Genomic DNA, 20,647 nt, shown 5'->3' with positions numbered 1-20,647 from the left:
GCTGCCATGTCCACGTTAATCTATCTGCAGCTTTCAATAGCTGAATAAAGAAGAGGAATCGCTAATAATAATTCACACTCCTATGCAAGCTAGGTGAAACAAATCATGCATTGGGGACGACAACAAGTGTAATTTCTAAATCACAAAGAGAGCTGTGTGCCACCTACATGACCATGCTGTGGTCAGATCACTGCAGACTCTGCCGGTCACACTGAGCTAATATTACCACAGAGGAGTCTGTTTAAGCACTAACATAAATCCTGTTGATGAGCCATATTGGCGGGTATGGTCTGGCTGTGTCCTGTAGGGATTGGTGCTCGCTGTTGTGTGGGCTGGCCAGTCATGCTGTTTACTGCAGTAGGGCTGTGGGAGGAATCAGAGAAAGACGGACTGTCACTTTCATTGGCATTTCTTGACAGTGCATGTTTATCAAGCCTATTAAAACTGATTTGCATGGCTGTTGATTTGGCCCTTCCCACCCCAGTCAGACAAGGTGCTTGTTTTTAGCACAGAATCGCATATTAACTGAAAAACAACTCTCAAATCCTCAGCCTTTTAGCTCCTGCTTTTATGTCATGTATTTATATCTGGTGTGTGGGTGCCTATTTGCTGGATAAAGGATGCTGGTGGAATACATTGAATGCTTATTTCTGCCCTCTTGCATGGATTTTATGTGAAGGGATATTTGTTCTATGCAGCGATTCCACTGTACCCAGAATTCCTCTGTAAACTATTGTGCCAAAAACAATAAGACAAGTAGACAAGCATGTAATTATACTGATTAAGGCATCCACCTGTCTATTTGACTGAAATGTATGTGTGAGTATTATTTATATCTTTAATTATTTATTCAACCAGAACAATTACCCATTGAGACAGAGGCCTTGTTTACAAGGGGGTCCTGGAAAAACAATAAAAAGACAATTGTAATGTAAAAGTACATTGTACAATCAACCCAATAACAACATCAGTATACAGAGTTTGTACTGTTTTCTTAGATGGACTGAAGTTTGTTTAACTCTATGAAAGATTGAGAACGACTTATATATATATCAAGGTAGCGATTCCAGTCCAATAAGATGTTAAAGGATTCCAGCTGAAATCCCAATTGGAGGCTCCCAGTAGACATGCCAAGTGGAGACTTTGCTGGTACTGGTACAATCCCAGTACACAATACCAAGTGGAGAGACTGTACTGGTACAAGTTCAAATCCTGCATAGAATGTGTCTAGACTGTGATCTAATGGTGCCAGTGGAAAATGTCCAATTGCAGTTGGAACTCCCAAAGCTGAAGGAGGTAATGCAATGACTGTTACCTGCTGAGGTGTCTTCTGGGTAAAACAATGCGCTACATCAGCTTCTTTCATCTCATTTATGCAGCAGTCTTTATTTTCATGTTTAATAAGTTTGGCTTCTGAATACAGCAGCATTTGAAACTTTCATGAGCCTTCAGCAAATATGAAGTTGCAGAAACAATATGTTTTCAAGAAACAGCCACCCCCTATCTTTACCCATATGAACATACACTGCATTTAGAGTATCTGAAAAAGGCACAGATAATAGAACAGTATTGTTACAGTGCTATGTAAACTGTAGATTACAAATACATTTTCTTACTTTTTTTTTTTTTAGCTGGCATCATTGTAACTGCCTGTTGTTATATTAGAAAACGGTAACTACTTGGAATGGTCATCAACACTTTCCATCACTTTTATTAGCATTAGCAACATTTATTCTTGCAGTGATAGCTGGCCACAAGAGATAAGCAGCCTCCATGCCTGTCTGACCTGCTGCAGGCACCCCAGACAATTCCTTCTGCCAAACAGCATCCCCCCAAAAAGCAGCCTACCCTGGAATACAATGAGCATCTCTCTGCTGAGCCATTGCAATAAGAAATACAATCTGGAAACAGATTCTTCACTATGAGAAACACACACGCATTAAACGCAAGAGATGTAGTGAATTGCGAACTGTGATGCCCTGGGGCAATGCAGCAGACACAGAAGCTTTTGTTGAGCTGGTATGCACTGGTATGGCATTACACTTCTGAAGTTCCAATTGAAAAAGAACATTGAACTCTTAAATATGGGAGTCGGCACTGAGAAAAAAAAACAAACACCTCTGGATCTGTATATAGATGCAGAAATAGAAGAGACAAGGATAGGCGCCTCCTTAATATATAGCATCAGATGCTGATACTCAATAGAGGATACACCATGCCCGTTTATAGTGCTGCAGTTATTGCACGAATCAGGATAGCCGAATAACCCACAAGCCCCAAGGGTGTGTTTACGGCTATCAGCATGAGTGAAGTTACCACAGCACTGTAAACGTTCTTAGTGTCTTCTGCAATATAACAACTATAATGTACTGAATAAACACGAGACACATTCCAAAATGAATCAGGTCCACCAAATATGAACAAGTTATTCGATGCTAGCTCGTCAACGCTTGTACAAATGGTGCTCAAGAATATCCTTACTAGGGTTCACACAATGAAATAAGTGGTTCATTTCTGAGAACACCTGGTCAAAGTGTGGGAGGCGGGATTCTACCCACTAAGATGTTATCCTAGAGCATATCTGTAGAACTGTATTGAGCACAGGGGCTTTGTAACTGTTGCCTGAATAGTGAAAGGATGTGCGTGAGCAGTTCAGCTTAGGCAGTTATTTTGTTAGCTGTATAAGCACTTGCTGTAAGCACAACATATATCATCATGCATCACAGCATCAGTCCTTCCCAGCTAAATCAAAAACAAGATGCTTTTCAAATATTTGGGAGTGCTTTCATTCTTGAGAGCAGGAGCCCTCTGTTTTTCTGCAGGCAGCTCACACTGTCTGGGCAGACTGCTGGGGTGCTTTCTACAGCACCAACATTAATCTTCAAGCACGTTCCTACATGACACCCCTACTGCTTAAGAGCCTAATGAGAATAAACAAACAACACAAAGATGCAAGTCAAATCCTACACTGACAGCAGGGCTTACTTATTCCAAGGTCTGCAATGCGTTATATGTAGAACTTATCCTAGAGCTGCTTGCACAGCAGCCCTAAACTCTACTGCTATACAGCTGTAGTAGACCATGGCTTACTTCATTGCTTCTTTTTCCAGTCTTCATTCATCAAATAATATGGTGCAAGCGGTTCCAATTATATTTTAAAAGGTTAATGTTAGAGACAGGTAGGAAAAAAGTCTGTTCTACCTTTAAGGATTTTTTACACTTGGACTGTTAACATTTTATAGGATGGTAGCACACCTGTTTGCTTCTGCCTATTTTACCTTTGAAACTGCACACATGTATTTTATAAACCAGCTGTCTGAGCAAGCTACTGTTTCAGTATTGTCATTATGCTGTAAATGAATGGAAGGTACAGTATGCTTCAATGCATTCTCTTTGTACTGTGTTAACTATAATAAATACAATATTATACACAGGACTGTATTTGCAAACCTTTCAAACCTATTTTCAAGATGTATACAGACAGTGACACTGGATCAATTTTTCAAGTGGAACAGCTGAAAGCCATTGAACAAAACTGTAACCCCTGTATATGATGGAAACCATGCAAAGACAGGGGGTGCTGCCACACCCTCAGCACCCCTAGTTCCAGTGCCCTTGTATACAGATATGTGTGCTTTTTATTTATGGAAAATAGTAAGATATGTGTTTATCAAAGACTATGCTTTATTGAACCCCTTCTATACAGTACAATACTTCTGTACTGTATATGTCTTTTGCTGATTTCAGGTCTGTATGTGTGCTTTTGTGCATATGTTTTTGATGTTACATGAATACCAAGAAGGGCAGTTTCTTTTCATAGAATAATTTACAAAAAAAATTAATTAAACGTCATTTATTTATTTATTTATTTTTTTATAATCATTGAACTTAACATAGAGGTCTTGAAATGAATAATAAAAAAGTGTCAGGTTCACAGGACACCACTGCAATTCTAGAATTGATTTGATATCATATACAGTAAAGTAAGTATGAACTTCTTTTATAAATAAGCGGCCTTTTACATTCAGTATTTTAAATCACTACATCTATTTTGTTCAAAGACCTACAATCTGTCATGAGTGGGTCATATGTAAAAGAAACTGAATTCAATCTACACAGACTGAAAACACACACCCTCAAATTGCTGACTTTACATCATTCTTTTCTTAATTTGAATTGCCATTTTTTTTTTCTCCCCAATTCACTAAGCCCTAATTGTCTATTTCATTCCAGCTCACTGTGGGGTGAGCCGAGGACACCCTGGCCAACCTAAGCCCTCCTTCCCGTGCAGCCCTCGGCCAATTGTACGCTGCCTCCTGGGAACTCCCGTACAAGGTCGGTAGTGGAATAGTCTAGACTCGAACCAGCGACCTCCAGGTTATAGGGTGCATCCTGCACTCCACGCGGAGTGCCTTTACTGGATGTGCTACTTATCCTTTTAAAGTCTGTTCACCCTCAAATAGAACATGTTATCATTTCATATAACCTTTAATCGTATTTAATATCTTTAAAAATGCAGAATCTCTTCACCAGCAATTGAATAACTGAACTATATTATTTCACTGACAGACTTTTGTAGGAGTTTGGGGTTTTAGTTTGTGTTGTGCTGCACAAAGCTATACCCTATAAAGGACCATTCTATTCTCCTGTTTGCAGGTATGATATATTGCTCAGTGTTCCCTGTCCTGTATAGTGCTCTCAAATGTCAGTAAAGCAGGATGGCACAACATGTGTTCCTTCAGCCTATTTCCATATCTCACTCCTATAAGCCCTGGGATTGGTCTGATTGCTCTTTGCTGGACTCTCCCCGGGGTCACAATGTCCTTTTTGGTGCTGTGGTGAGCAGAAATGCAGTCTCTGGTGTGTGTTGTACCACCTCATCGCAACGGCCTTCGGTTTGCTCTCAACACTTGTGGCTATATAACCATGCAGTTTTCCTTTTTGCTTGTTTCCCTGCACGGTGCTTGCTGACAGCAATGAATCTATTACATCACCCAGGCTTTTCTCTGGTGGGCCTGTTCTAGTATTTGGATCCTACATTTTTCTGCCCAGTTCCATATGCAGACTAAATCCATTTGGATTTCCTGGATGGCTGGAAGCATGTAGGCCAGGCCCCCATGCTTTGTGTCGTATGCATTATCCTTCGATCCAAGTCATTGATGTAGAAACAACAGGGGCCCAAGCAAGGATCCCTGTGGCACCCCGCTGAGTACATGACCCCAGTAAGAGGTTTCTCCTCTTGCAAGGACTCTCTCCAGTTATGTATCCACTTGCATGTACTTCCTTGTATTCCCACATGTTCCCTCAGGCTTTGTTTTGAACAGTCCAGCATTCGCAAACTTGTCTTGCTATGCATTTTGTACTGTAGTTTTGTCTGCACAATTACCAGTGCAGGCGCATTGCTGTTTATTTTACAGCAATTTACCGGATGAATTGAGCATTACTGAAGAATCAGGGACACACGGAATTACCAGCTGGATAATCAAAGGACAGTTAGTTCCAGATGCAACTCTTTTTAGGGCCTAATGTTCAAGTAAAACCTATTCTTCCAGTTATAAATATTTTACAGTGGTTTTGTGGCATATTGTTTTATAAAATGTTTTATAAGGTGGCAGATATGTTATGTTTAATATACTGTATGCAACAGAATAAACAAATAGATATTTAGAAGGTATTTTCATACCCAATACTGCTGTTTGTTTTCTAATCCTAGAATGTTTTGACTTGAAATTTAGTGTTCCTCTTTTGCAGTCATGTTACTTCCCAGCTGCATGACTTTCATACATTCCACCAACTGTGATGTCATCTGGAGGTAGTACATTGATTTATTGAATTTCTCTTCAGTATTGTACTTGCTTGTATTGTATTGTACCACACATGGCATCCTCTTAATAGAGGTTTCATTCATGGGCACTCCATTCATAGGGCAGTACCAGCTGGCTAGGGCCTTGGGTCTGGTCTGTTTGGTAGCTTTCACGTACATTATATAGTTAGTTCATTAACACAAAAGTGTGTAATACATATCACAGATTTGTATTATATTTTTTCCTGAACTGTACAGTATCTCTGAAATGCACCTGAACCAAGGTTTGAGCTTTTAGAAGTTATGAATTAAATACAGTTTTCAATTCTAATTATGACAAACTTGAATAGCGAAAAGATCATTATTTGTTTTTACTAATGCATTACAAAAATGCTGTTCCCTCTTATTATAACTGGCAGTATTACCAATGTTATTTTTTGTAGCTTTTGTATGTTTCTTTCTTTGCTTCTGTTTTATACTTCAGTTTTGAGTATGCATGCATTTCAAACACAATTTAGATGAAGCTGCTGCTGGTCACGTGTTGTAGTATAAGCCGCCTGCAATACTCTAGACTCAGCTGTAATCAGACCATGCGCCCTATAGATAAGATATCATAGGCAGCAATTTGGAAAGTACTGTATTTGAAATATTTACATAAGAGCAAATAGTTCATAATTGCAAATAATATGGCTTTTGTATAACCTTGATTAGAACTCCTCTAATACAATCTAACGCTTAAGAATCGGCCTATGTACTGAGTTAGCAGCACATCACGTCTTTGTCTCCCAAACCTTCCTTTAAAATAGAAAACAATGTTAATTTCCGGTATTTCATTCTGCAAGTAACCGAGACGTTTTCAGACCACAGTCTAACAGTATGTTCTGTGAAAAGCCACATACTAAAGGGATACCGATACAGTCGCCTGTTTTTTTTTTTGTTTTTTTTTTTTAATTGAAAAGCGGGATTGTCCAATCTTGCCACACAGTGCCGCTTTGAAGTTGTATTGACTGGTAAGGGTACTTCGTAGGGTAAATGCTCTGGTAAGGGTACTTCGCAGGGTAAATCCTCTGGTAAGGGTACTTCGCAGGGTAAATGCTCTGGTAAGGGTACTTCGCAGGGTAAATCCTCTGGTAAGGGTACTTCGCAGGGTAAATGCTCTGGTAAGGGTGCTTTGCAGGGTAAACGCTCTAGTAAGGGTACTTCGCAGGGTAAATCCTCTGGTAAGGGTACTTCGCAGGGTAAATCCTCTGGTAAGGGTACTTCGCAGGGTGAATGCTCAGTGCTGTTGCTGCTTCTGATTTCGTCTAACGTGAGTGTCGGGCATTGCAATATAGTGGCAGTAGGTATTGCTCTTCTTGTTACTCTAAACCTAAATTATCGCCTACTTTGATTAACTTACCCTATACAGTACATTCGTTTGCCTAAACGTGTTAGATTGATGCTTGTCACAACAGGTGCAACAGGAGAGAGTCGACTTCCATTATGATTTTTAAATCTGCTTTTTATGTTTCTCTGCTTTTTAATTTTTTTTTTTTTAAAGGGGATACGTCTTCGAATGGCGTGTACAATTAAACCCTTGGTACTAAATGAAATAAAACAAAATAATAATCTAGACGCGCCGTCACTGTGTGCACGCCGAATTCCCCATAGGTCACAACCAATCCCCACCCACGTCTTCGGTCACGAGTGGGTCTTATGGGCCTCGGCAGCAGCCAACCTAGAAGCCAGGGAGGCGGGAGCTCCGGTTGCGGTCGTTGTGTGTGTGTGTGTAGTGGTTACTGCTCTCCGAGTGGGAGACAAGAAGTGTGTTTTTTCCCTCTCCACTGATATTGAGATAGAAGAGTCGTAAACTGCAGCGAAGAGAGTGACAATTAAACGGCATTCCCTTGTTATTCTCCTCCTCAACCAGCAGCACGTCTGAGCCGCCCACAAAAGAAATTGAAAAACAGCAACCGAGCGTTTTTTTTTTTTTTTTGTTGTATCACCAAGAAGAAAAACATATCAGCCAGAACTTCACTTTTACGTCTAGTCCGACATTTTTAATTTAAGACTTATTTAGAACATATTTGGACCCCTCACCCATCCTACTCCTTACTTTGTTTCCTTTTTTTGTTTGTTTTTGAAAAGCTACCGGTTGAATTCCTGCCATCATTAAGGGACAGGAATCCGAAGCGAGGCGGCCCACAGTCAGTAGCGCTGTGCCTGTGTGCAGTCGACAGGTGAGTAAGCGCCTTTCTCCCTCTCCCAGCAAAGGAGATTCTTTTACATATTTACTTTGTTTTTATTTATTTTGTAACATAATACGCGTTTTATGTATTTTATATAAAAATCTGACCGAGCTATATGTATACGTTGAATGATCGGTTAAAAATAAAGTATTTTGGAATGTGAAAAATAACACCGACAGATGCCTCCTGCCTCGGGTTTTCCATGGCGGTTTGAGCAGAGTAGTCAGAAGGCCAGTGATGGTACATAGAGAGAAATTAATAACTAACTAGCATAAAATCAGTTCTGGGTTGCTGTCTGCTTACCACCTTGCTAAGTGGGATAGAGGGCCTGGTTTGAGGACAGTTTGGATTTGAAAAGGAAGGGGGGTTGAATCCCATACACGGAGGTCGCCATCTTTCAGGATGCTGCTGCTGAATCAATGTTGTTGTAGCTGTAAATGGGTAATTGTTGATGATGGAGTCTGTGTTAAATCGCGTTTATACCGGGTGTTTAGAACAAGTTTGATGCTGGTGTAAAAAGACCCCGAGAAGTTATTTGTAATACTGACAGTTTATTCTACTTATTAATGTTTTTGGTAGAATGCCATTAGATGTGTGACTGGAGCGCAGTGATACGATATCATTATTGCTGTTCACTTTTAAATTACATAATATAAAGGGTGGACAAAGTTTATAATTAAATCGCCATTTCACAAAGGTTTGATGACAGCTATGAAATGATAGGTGCGCTTTATTACATTTTATTGCTTGGAAATGCGTGTTTGTGGAGGTGATCACAAGGTAACGAAATTATATTTTTAGAACCCGAAGAGGCCACGCTATGTGCATATTTGATAGCTGGTGATTGTCGCTGCCTTGTTCCTGGCTTAATGTTTGTTTTACCACTGACGTCTGGGTCTGCCCTCCCACTAGAAGCTAGTTAGAACAGCCCAGTGCTTTAGTGATGCATTTGCCATGTTTGTTGTACTAGAGTTATCAAAGCCTCGCCCAGCTTTTGAAAACTTTTTTTCTTCGATCAGAGCTATAAAGAAATGAAAGTAAAACACGCGTGTTTAAATTTGCCTTTTTACACAAGGCTGTTAAATATGTTGCGTCTGTACAGGCTACATTTAACCTTGCAAGGTTGTTCATACTAGTTGAGGGTTAGTTTGCTCAGTGTTTAATGCCTACTTTGTATAGTTTCTCTGGTCCTCTGTCAGCAGGAATCGCTGTGTCAGCTGCTCCTCAGACCCGCACTGCGTCGACCGCTGGCTATTTAATACAGTTGCGAACTTTCTCAACTTGGGCCACACTGGAAGAGTTATGCTAATATCTTTACCTGTAGTTCTGTGCTGTTCGATTAGAAGAACTAGGACAGAATGTGTGTGGTTCATAATAGACAGAAAACTCCAGAGGCCTATCATTTTACCATAATTGGCATCATTCAGATCTGTTGAATAAATCTGTTGTGCTAAGTTCTTATGAAAACGTGTTATGAATGAAACTTGATCGTTTCTGTTTGCAGTATTCAGAGCATTAATAATGTGCGTTTCACATTTGTATTCTTTCCCGAAATGTATAATTATACAAGTTGGACACCTGTCTACTACAGAAAACCCTTAAGTAATTTTAAACAGATCCTGTTCTATATTGCAGTTTATTAAATATATACAAAGTAGGTTAAACTGGTTATTGAACAAACATTGTTTCTAGCAGTTTGTTTAATCGATTTAAACATGGTGCAGTGTCTACTACTAGTCTTGTGTGTGTTTGTAGTATGTTTTTAAACCAGCTATGTTTTATTTATTTTACTTGCAAAGCACAATACTGTGAACTCAGGCAATGACTGTACAGTTTGAACAAACTTTTGGGCTAGATTTTATTGGTTTTATTAACACAAGCTGGAGGGGTGGACGGTGCTCAGTTTTTTTAATTAATTGTGTTAGCGTATATGTTTTTTGTATGTTTCAAACATTCTACCATAGCACTTCTCTTACACTGTCTATGTAATATGCATTCTACAAATCAAAAGATTGAATTTTCCATGCAAGTGATTTAATGTGTGATTTATAGTATTCACACATTGTCAAACGGTTTCTGTTGACAGACAAAATAAATATACACTGTGTGAATGCCACCTGGTGAACCTTTGGTTTAAAACTACCTTTGAATTCTTGGCTAGTGAATTTGGACACTCCTCTTGTCTATAAAGTGCATATTTTCACTAATTTGCATAGGTTGTGTATAATATGGCCATTGTAAGTGGTGTTACCTTATACCAAATTCAGTCACTGAAGGGTTCAAAGTTAAGGGTGGCCCTGTGGTCCGTAGACACCAAATATTTATTTGGGCACCCAAAATGGCACCACCAGTTGCCAGTTAAAGAAATTTAAAAAATGTCAAAAATCGCAATCTATTGGATGAACCACCAAGGAAGGACCCTGGACTTATTTCAATTCCCCAGTGTTATCATTGGCTGTTTCAAAAGCTACTCAAATTAGGAGCCGATAATAACATGGAAATGTGTGTTCCAGGAAGACTGCACCGACCAGTTTGGAGTCACTTTGGTCTCTACCTATCTAGTAATATTGCATGCTTGGCATGAAGTCTTGGACAAGGAGGCATGGGATTCTACATCACCTGCTTCTATAGGGACTCCCATCATCCGATCCTGGTTGTTACTTTGCACTAAAAGAATCTGCTCTGGGGCAGGATCAGAGCTTGAGCCAGTGTCTCAAACAAGAAAGAAACACTGCTGTATTGACTAATAAATGTGAAAGTTTGTACTGTTCATTATTTTCCTCAGCTGAACAGTCTTCTAGAAGTGGTTTATTTATTTATTTATTTATACCAGTAGTTTTGTGTTAAGTTAACACATTGTGAGGAGGATGTCTCTTGTTGTACAGTATTAGAGATGTCATCATGAAGCTGAGTGCTCCTGGCTGCTCCACTATGGGGAATGACATCTCTTATGCAATAAGAGGCACCCTACGCACAATGTGTTAACTTATTATAAATCACAGAAATGAAGATTGTACTGGAAGAATAGCTTTAAAATGAAAAATATTCATTTTTGTAAATAACTTTTATTGTGGCAAATACTACTTCATTGTGATGGTTGATTTCAGATATGCAATTTTATATCTACAGTAGCAATTAAACTGTTTTTGTGTAATACATACATTCTTTACTGCCATTTAAAATAAGTTATTGGCAACAAAAAGGGCAAAGCCAAAATGGCCTCCAGTATAATACATTTGTAGAGGGCACCAAGGCCACTAAACTTAAGTCAAAGCCAAAGTCTCAGATGTGGTGCAAGTTTGCTTAAGAGTCATAAATAAAGCTAATCATTGGGCACAGAATAAAAACCCAGTTTAACTTAACATTATTTTATTGGAGTTCACAAAGAAAATGTTTTTTAGCTTGATACTGTAACCTTTTCACTTTGTTTTTAAAAACATGATCGTTGACCTTTTGCTGAATTTTTATTTTCTTTAAGTTTTCGTTTTGTTATGGCACAAGTGCAAAACACAGATCTTGTGTGTTGTTTTTTTTTTTTTTTGTATGGAAGTGGTGCTACTTAAGCACGCAAATCATGTAATCCTGTTCTTGTTTGGACTCGAACACTTCCTAGTACAGGCATCTCTCTAGTTGCTGAAGCAGAAAGGGCGCTGTGGCCATAATGGCCATGAATAGATAAACATTTTGATGGGCATTGCGGCAATTGATAAGGGCACCCACGGCAATTGCAGCATGACCGCCAGCCATTTCAAGCCCTGCAAGTGGAAAAGTAATGCATACCTCAGTAAATTAATAAAGAAACAGATGTGTATTGGTTTGCTGTCACATTCTGAGGAATGCTTTTTTCCTAATAGTTCTTAGATAGATAGCATTGTGTTAAACCAATGAGGCACTAACCATCGCATTCAGAGTTCAAGTCAAGAGCACATTTAACAGGAAAGTGTGAACTCAAACAGTACTATAAATTTCAGTTTTTATGAAACTATATCTGACTTGTCAGATTAACAGTGACATTCAATTATGACGATTTCATCTACACACCTGTCCCAAAATCAAACCCTGTTGAACGAGATAGACAACCATCCGGACATCAGGGGTCAATTGAACTAATGGGATCTGATCCAGGATCATATCCAAATGGTATAGGGTTTAGTTAATTGGTCAACTGCAATTAATATGTTTTCTTTTGTTGCACAGTAGTCGGATTGCCTTTAAACACTTAGACACCATATCGGAGACCTTGTTGATTGGAAAGCTGTAGTACTGTAGCTGGCGTTTGTGCTTGAAACAGTAAAGCTGGATATCAATTTTTCTAATATATGTAAAGCTAGAAGCCATAGATAAACAATAGTTGCTAGTAGTCAACCACCTATCCATAAACAAAACCTCACACATTCAGAATTAACAATACAAGGACAGCCTTTTCAATCCAAATTTTTGGAAATCTTATTGTAAAAACCTGTATGTAAATTAGTACTGTGATGCAAAAACCTTCTCGCAAATTTGTAAAGCATTGTGGCAAAGTGGTTTGCGGTGTGCAGGAGTGATGCGGTGGTCAATAACAGACAGACAATGATAATCCAGATGCAATGGTGTTTTATTTATAATCCAAAAAGTCAGTCACAACTGTAAATAATAAAGAATGGTAGTACACAAGAATGTGTACTACACAGTATAACCAAAGGGGTTCAGTCCCAAAACAGTAAACACGGTATTTAATACACACACAATATGCAAACACAGTCACCAGTCCAAAGTGAGTGCTGTAGTGCTTGTGGTGCAAATACAATTTATCGTGAAACAAGTGCAGTGCTGTCAGGGTTTTGTGCTGGCCACAATAGACAATACCATCCTCCTTCCGTTTCAGTGTTAACCATAACAAAGGAACAGATTACCTCGATACATCCCCTTATGTATCATCAGTCATGGCCTCTTGGTTAACGATTGCAACTGCACCTCCAATCCGTGGCTGCCACGTAGTTTCCCTTCGGGGTCGATGATTTAGTGTACCTTAGCTCCGCCCCCTTTCTAGATGGCCGACTTCCGCCTAACCCTGGGCATGAATTGTCGGGTCATCCAGTCCAGGGCACTCGCAGGTTTGGAGGGAGATTTATCAACAAGAATCATTCTGTCTCTGTCACAAGCATGAAAAGCTGCATAGCAAGTACAACCAAATGAAAACACGTGCTATCCAGAAAAGTTTTCTGATGCATATTTGTTTGTGTCGTATAAATTTAAAATCGATGGACACTGTGGGAAAGCAACTTGAAAAGTAAACTTGAATCTTGTCAGCAGTTTGACTGAGTTCCTACTTGAGGTTTAGATAGAGACCAAGACCGAGGAGGACAACTAAACCAGTACTGGTAGTAGGTAGCATTCCCTCCAAGCTTTTTAGATAGTGAGAAACTTGCCATATTGACTGAGAAAGGGTAAATTATCAGTGAGAACCACACCTTAACCCTTTTAATATATTTTTGTTGCATTGTACAATTTTGAAACTGTTCTAATGCAACCTGTTTAGCTTATTGCTGGCATTTACAATAACAATAACAAACATGAAACCGTTTAGTAACAGTCCAGCAATGTCTTTTGAGTGTAATCATATGCACAATACTCCACAAATTCAGTTTAGCGTTATACTGGCGTTATAATAACCAGGATAAAATATGAAACTCTGCTAAAGGCATGTTGACTGACTCGTTGCTCTAAAACAGGTTCACTGCTATGTATTGCTAGATTTTAATTTAAATAGAGCCCCTTTTAATGTAAACACATAATTAATCCTCTCAATTGTTCCTTTCAAAATTGTGTAGTGTTACTTGCAAGTTTTAAAAAGGTGTGTCTCCTCTCCAGAGGAGACACACTCCAATGTCTTTATGAAACCAACGGTGTGTAGTGTAGTGACTTGCTCTGTGACATGCATTTTTACAGAGGGAAATCAGCAAATAATCTGCAAGACAGACACAAATATACTTATGTTAATGTTTTTTAAGTATGGTCTCAAAATAATTTACCTCGAGTGGCTGGAGTCTTGATTTGAGGTTGATATTTGATAATAACTTGTGAAAGTTAGTAAACTGAGTGCCAAGGTTGTTGCCAGTTACTGTGACAAATGTGCTCATTTTTGCCTTGGAGGGAACGCTGGTAGTAGGCCTAAGCATGGGATGCTGAGGGAGGGTGGAGCAGACTGTTTCATTACAGGGATAACAAGGCAGTGGGACACTAACCATAAACCTGCAGGAGCGCAAAAAGCAATACAGCTCTCCCTATGGCTCACCAGCCAAGATTGATAACTTGGCTATTTTTATTGAGTATGCATCTGGCTTTGGATTTTATGCTACTGTCTAGTTTGTGAATAAGGCTAAAACCGTGTTGAATAGAAAGTCAGATTTTTAGTGCCAAAGATAAATAAAGTACTATTATTTGTAATTTACAATTTAAAAAGTAACAATTGAGGATGGGGACAGCGTGTAGTTTAGTATGTGGGGCGGTATAATGCAAGAAAATTGTAGTCTGTGACATTTAGAAAATATACACTGTGATTATCACATGACCCAGAGCGGGTTAAAGTTTAGCCCCGTGATTTGATTTGTATTCTAGTTTTATCTTATTTTAACCAAAAACAAGTGCAAAATAATACAGATGAGTATTTTCCAACAGTTACTTTTTTTTGTCATTGGAACATAAGTAGGTTTCTACATAAATCGTGGAGAATTTACATATTTTTCCTGGGTAGTTTATGGAATAAAATTTAAGATTTCGTGGACCTGTTTAAACATTGAATAACCCTAAGTAGATAATATTTTGGAGCATATACATTTGTATTTTTTGTTTTTCGCTTGTGTACGTTTTTTGAATGCAACTGTTCATTTTAAACACTTTTTTACAGTACAGGAAGCAAATTATGTAGCTATAATGGGAAACGCAGCTCAGCTGTCTTGTGTTTTCAGGTATGTGACTGATTGTGGCCCGAATGAATGGTTGTTCTGTGAATTTGTTACATTTAACAAAAAATTTAAATAATAAAATTGCTTTTAAAAAGACTAAATTCTCATTGGATTTGTTTGATTATATCGATTCAGAAGTATTACTATGCAGGACAGCCGCGATAAGATTGTTATCTTTATTAAAAATGTGGACGGATTAATCTACCAATTTAATCAAGTAATGCCCTTAAATTAACCAATCAAACATTTTAATTGGGACAGCCCTAGTTTTTATGTATGTGTGTGTTGCTAGAGAAAGATGTTCATTTGTCCTTTTTTTAGGAATGTTGAATGACCTAGATGTGGGGCTTTTATTGCCCAGTGTTTCCCACTCTGACCCCTTGCTCATTACATAACTTGGTATCCCTGAATAGATAATTGCATCCTCTAAGTATATGCAAAATAGCCATAAAAAATCTGTGATACCTCAAATATCATCTGCTACCAGTACAGAATGACAAGTGTTCTTTATTTAGCCCTGAAACATATTTCTGCAATGACTGCCAAAAACTGAAACACATTTCAATGTGGGATGATCCTTGGCAGTCACCATTGCAAAAACATATGATTTGGGGTGAAATGATAGGAAACGAGTCCCACTTGTTACTACATGGATGACTTTTGAAACGAGTCCCACTTGTTAATACATGTATAACGTTTGGGGTACTGTACCACTGCACTTGTGGTATGGATTGTTCATTACAATTGTTTGTGTAAGTACTGACTGTTAGCTATTCATGGAAACCAAGCTCTTTCATAAGTGGCTCCGAGTGACAAAGGAAAAATGTCCTGCGCAACATTATGCCTGATTTTTCATTTATTTCTATTCCAAACCTTTACAATGTTTCTTCACCTGTATATCTTGACTCCCCCTTTGCGGGCTGTGGATGCTCGGCCTCCTTCCACGCAGGCTGTGGAGGTGAAACACAGGCTGTAGATGCCTGTGTCGTCGTCCCCCCCCCCCCCCCTTCTGGGCGCTGGATACGCAGTCTCCACCCACTCAGGCGGAGGACATTCGGGCTCCACCCCCTCAGGGCGTAGGGTAACTGGGATCCTCATCCTCTGGCTCCTGTTCTGGGCAGTTCTCATCCTCATGCCCATAAGCAGTGCACGTAGTGTACCACCTTGGCTCCCTCTGCTTCCTCCTCACCTTTCCCCTTCTCTGCCTCCTCCTTCTCACCTTCCTCTCTTGGGCCAGTTCCTCCTCTCCCTCTTGGTAGGGGCAGACAGCCACCACGTGCCCGTACACCTCGCAGGCAAGGCACCAGCATTGGTCCTCCACATCACTAAGGAGCTCCTCCAGCTCAGTGCAGCCATCTCTCCAGCCTTCAATTTTTGCTGGGTTTTTTTTCCAAAAAAAAAACACTGCGGTTCCCTCTCTGGTCTGTGTCTAGGAGGCGCTGGTAATCTCACGATGACACCACTTGTCACAAAGACGGCTGTAGTGGGTGACGTCAGACCAGAAACCAGAAACCAGGAGCCAGGAGCCAGGAAATAAACAACAGAGAGGTGGAGTTTTGGGGAAACTGAGTGCTTGCTAGCACTCAGCATTTAATGAACAGAACAGTAAATTAAAAGGTTATAACAAACAAAAACACAGGACACGGCACTTTCGCCAAATTAGAGATAAACAAAACGGATTACACAGACAAACACGATGAGCTGATATTTTAGTTGTTGTTGTTGTTTATTATTTATTATTATCTGTCTCCAATCCCATTCTCCACTCGTCGAACACGTAACCCCGAGTGAGTGAAAACATGCTGCTTTTATGTAGCTGTACCGAGACTCAATTGCTAATCAATCATTCATGATTGTCATGGTACAATTGCATGTGAATTAATAAAGTGCAATTCCCCGTGCTCACATATTACATTTTACTTGCACGTGAAGAGTGTGCAATCCTCGTGCCTAAATACAAATATACATTTTAAACACTTGTGTTACACAGACCCGTTTATATCCCGTGTACCCATAATTATACACCAACATTAACACACAACACGCAATATATAACGCTGAAATACACACGGACGGGTAACATTGTCACAGTACATAAACGAAATAAATAAATAAACATCAAATTCAGAAAAAAACAAAATAAATAATAATTTAAAACTAAAATAAGTCAAATAAATACATCTAAGTACGTTACCCAGAAACATTTTATTTAGTTTTTTATTTTCGCTGTAGTATTTCTCATTAGCGTCAATCGCACTGGAAGGCCGGACAATATTGTTGGTGCGGTCGATTATCTACTAGCTGGTCTGCCAGGTTGGATTTAGTGTAGAATCGAGAAGAAGCAGGAGTAATAATATTCTTCAATGGCTAAACCAATTCCACAACTGCTAAGAGAAGCTGCGGTCTGCCTGGAACGGGAACCCAGTGGAAGCATGTCTTCCAAGTCCTGAACCTGTTTCCAGCAGAAGTCCGTCATCCATAACTCATTAAGGCTGGCTTAGCTGCCTGGGCTGCAGTTCAAGGTTATCCTTGGGACAGTGAGGAAGTGCAGACTCTAGTTTCTGTGGGCAAATAGAAGTGTTCACAAAGGTCTGGATTGACCTTATTATATTCATATAAAGGAAAAAAATGTGGTTAATAAAACGATTCTGAACGTATTTACAAAAAGTCTACCAAAATACTGTACAGCATACAACTATGGCTCTCGGTTTGTGATTTTTTTTAAGCACCCAAACAAAAGCAACTCTAGAAAAACAACTATCCTAATATGTGATATCTTTGGCAAATCATATTTTTAAAACCTTATTTTTTCCCCTTCACCAGAAGTAATTGAAAAGTAAAATTTGTGGGTTATCAAGAAATGCCTAAATATATTTCCAAAATACCAGATACACCTGTACCATTGGTCTATTAATTTAACATAAGTTGTTTGCGCATCTTTTGGCAAACTGAGCTAATTAATAACAACTGTCTTTCATTGCGTGTGGCGTCAGTAGCACGGCTTGGCTCTGCAGTGGAAAAACAACCCAGGCTCTCCTTAACTGGACCGCGAATGGAATGCATGGCACAAATGCCATCTTGGCATGCAAAGTATTTATTTTTGTGAATCCTAATCAATGTTAACATGTACAGTTCAACTTTTTTGTGTTGTACTCCTAGGCATAAGTGTTTTTCTAAAATTACGGAGGATAATTATGAAAATTCCAGAGTTCTATATTCTTCAGTAGAAAAACTGTTGTTTCTTGCTGCAAATTTTACATTGCCGGTTTCCCGTGTTGCTTTTTGTCAGGAACTTATGGATTTCTTCGTTAAGATATCTGTTTTATGTGATTCTGCAGTATCTGTCTCTCCAACTGTTCCAAGCCCTCAATTATTTAAGTGAAAATAATTTTCTAGTTTTTCTGAAGTTGCACCCATCTCATCTACTCTTTGTTGATGTGCTTGTCTCTGTTATCTTGATTCTTTCCCCTCAGTTCTTTTGAAAACTCAGTCGAGTGTTGTTGCTCCTGTTTTACTGCATATTATAAACCTATCCCTTACATTTGGAAGTGTTCCACCCTTGAAGAAAACCTAATCTTGATAACAATGTTCTCTGTAATTACTGCCCAATATCAAATTAGCCTTTTTTGTCAAAGGTGTTGGAGCGAGTGGTTGCCTCCCAGCTGTAGGCACATCTAGCTGCAAATACTATTTTTGAGAAGTTAGTCAGGTTTCTGACCGTTTCATAGCACCGAGACATCTCTTGTTCACGTCTATGATGTTGAACTGTGACGCAGGTTCCTGTTCCTTATGGATTTTGTTGTTAAATGGCCTGGAATCAAATTTATTTGTTACTGGTATTGTTTTAAACTGGTTCCAGGCCTATCTCACAGGCTGTGGCCAGTATGCTTCTGTTGACCTGTGGAGTACCCCAGGCATCTGTCTTGGGCCTTATTCTTTTTCTGATCTATATACTACCACTGGGGGAATTGATGCAGCATCAGGGTGTTGGTTTTCATATGTATGCTGACAATATCCAACTGAACATCTCTGTTAAATCTCAATTATCTGGAGGTGTCTCGGTGCTTTTAGAGCGTCCTGTCTGATATCCAAAACTGGATATTTTAACTTAGTGAAGCAAAATGTAGCTTTCCCAGAATTAACCATGCATAAAGCACCATGTAATCAGCGCTATATTTTTTACAAAACATTCCCTCTCAGATCATTTTAATCGGCAGTTTTTAAACTATAAACAGCCTGGCTAAACAACGATCGGGAGTTCAGTTCGAAGTGACAGACAAGCAAACCAAGTACGAGCAGGAGAGCAGGTCTGGAGAGGGAATGGGCTCGCCCCAAGTTCGGCTGCCGGAGCGGGGCTGAAGCAAAGCGGAAGTGTCTCATCTCCCGGAGAAAGCCGCAGTTCCTTTTGCAGCAAAAGTAAATACATTAGGAAAGACTTAATAGGCCTAATATTTATTTAGTTATAAAATGAATGCTGAATAAGATGTTTGTGTTATAAAGTGCCAGCACAGCTTTTCTTCAGTTCGGATCATGCATCAAAAGCAAGAGACAGAAACAGAAGTTAGATTGATTGAGATGTTGTTTACAGTTTGAACAACACCGTTGCTGTATTTACTGTAGAAATTACTGTATTGTACATGGTGTAACAGAAAATTAAATGTTACCTAAAACGTTTTTAATTTTTTTTTTATTTATTTACAGCTTACTTGTGACCAACAGACTTCTCCCTGAGGAGCCAGAAAGTAGACGGCTCATGACTTCTGACCAGGATACAAAAGTTGTAGCTGAACCGCAGGTGCAGCAAGTACAAGAAGCAAAAGACAGTTCTCATCTGGTGAGTCTGTGTCTTCTATATATTTAAACAAAGAACTCTGATTTACTAAAGTCCTACTCCTGCATAGGGGTAGATGAAATCACAAAATCCTGCACTGTTGCAATCTGCTTGCTTTCTCTGTTTTATGGTGCTATTCAATCAACACAGAACACCTATGGAAAGTTGGATAATACAGTACAATTATATACAAGTCTTTAACTTGAGAGGAATACATTGTATTATCTGATCTGTAAACCTTCGTATGTGTGCTGCTTTTTGAAATGACCAGTCGATCAGGAGAATTGTCGGTCATGTACCCTGTACTAATGACTTCATAATAAAGTAAGGACCAGGAATGAAAACTACTTGCTTATAAACCATTAGCAGTGTATTTAGTGTAGTTGAAGTAAATGGAATAGTGTAAATCAGCATTTGCACGTATAAACAAAGAGTATGTAGAAGGAGTCATGTGAGTGTCCTGAAACTTGGAGGAGTGCCAGGACCCTGGTTGTGTCCATAATCATACAGTTGCCATTTATCCACTGACCTGTTTTCTTTCTCAAGTTCCATACCTGGTTTTGTCCAGTAAAAATGAACTCTTTCAGTGCCACATTGCTTTAGCGTCTGGCCATATCAATGATACAGCCCACATCCTGGCCTCAGAATTAGAATCTTGCCCCTGGCCATATGCGGTGATGTGGCCCTCGGGTACGTTAGTTTGTTTTTGTGTGCCGTCTGGTGCAAAAAAAACAAAAACTAAAAACCTCCTAACAACCTCATACCTCAACCAACCTCATAACATAATATAACCAACCTCGGATACCTTCGCTAATAATATATAAAGATATATATATAT

The 20,647-nt window shown here is 39.2% G+C and overlaps 1 protein-coding gene across 1 annotated transcript in view; it reads left to right on the top strand.

Moving 5' to 3' along the window:
• The first annotated feature begins 7,545 nt into the window (after positions 1-7,545).
• The window catches only part of LOC121310680 (la-related protein 4B-like), a 43,249-nt gene continuing 30,147 nt past the window's right edge, over positions 7,546-20,647 (top strand). The window contains exons 1-2 of the mRNA XM_041243682.1: positions 7,546-8,022; positions 19,680-19,812. Coding sequence (XP_041099616.1) covers positions 19,732-19,812 — 81 coding nt within the window. The 5' untranslated portion in view covers positions 7,546-8,022; positions 19,680-19,731. The remainder of the gene's footprint in view (positions 8,023-19,679; positions 19,813-20,647) is intronic.

This window comes from Polyodon spathula, chromosome 3 (assembly GCF_017654505.1).
Source record: "Polyodon spathula isolate WHYD16114869_AA chromosome 3, ASM1765450v1, whole genome shotgun sequence".
In the NCBI taxonomy this organism is placed as follows: Eukaryota; Metazoa; Chordata; class Actinopteri; order Acipenseriformes; family Polyodontidae; genus Polyodon; species Polyodon spathula.
This window is presented reverse-complemented; position numbering and strand designations above follow the sequence as displayed.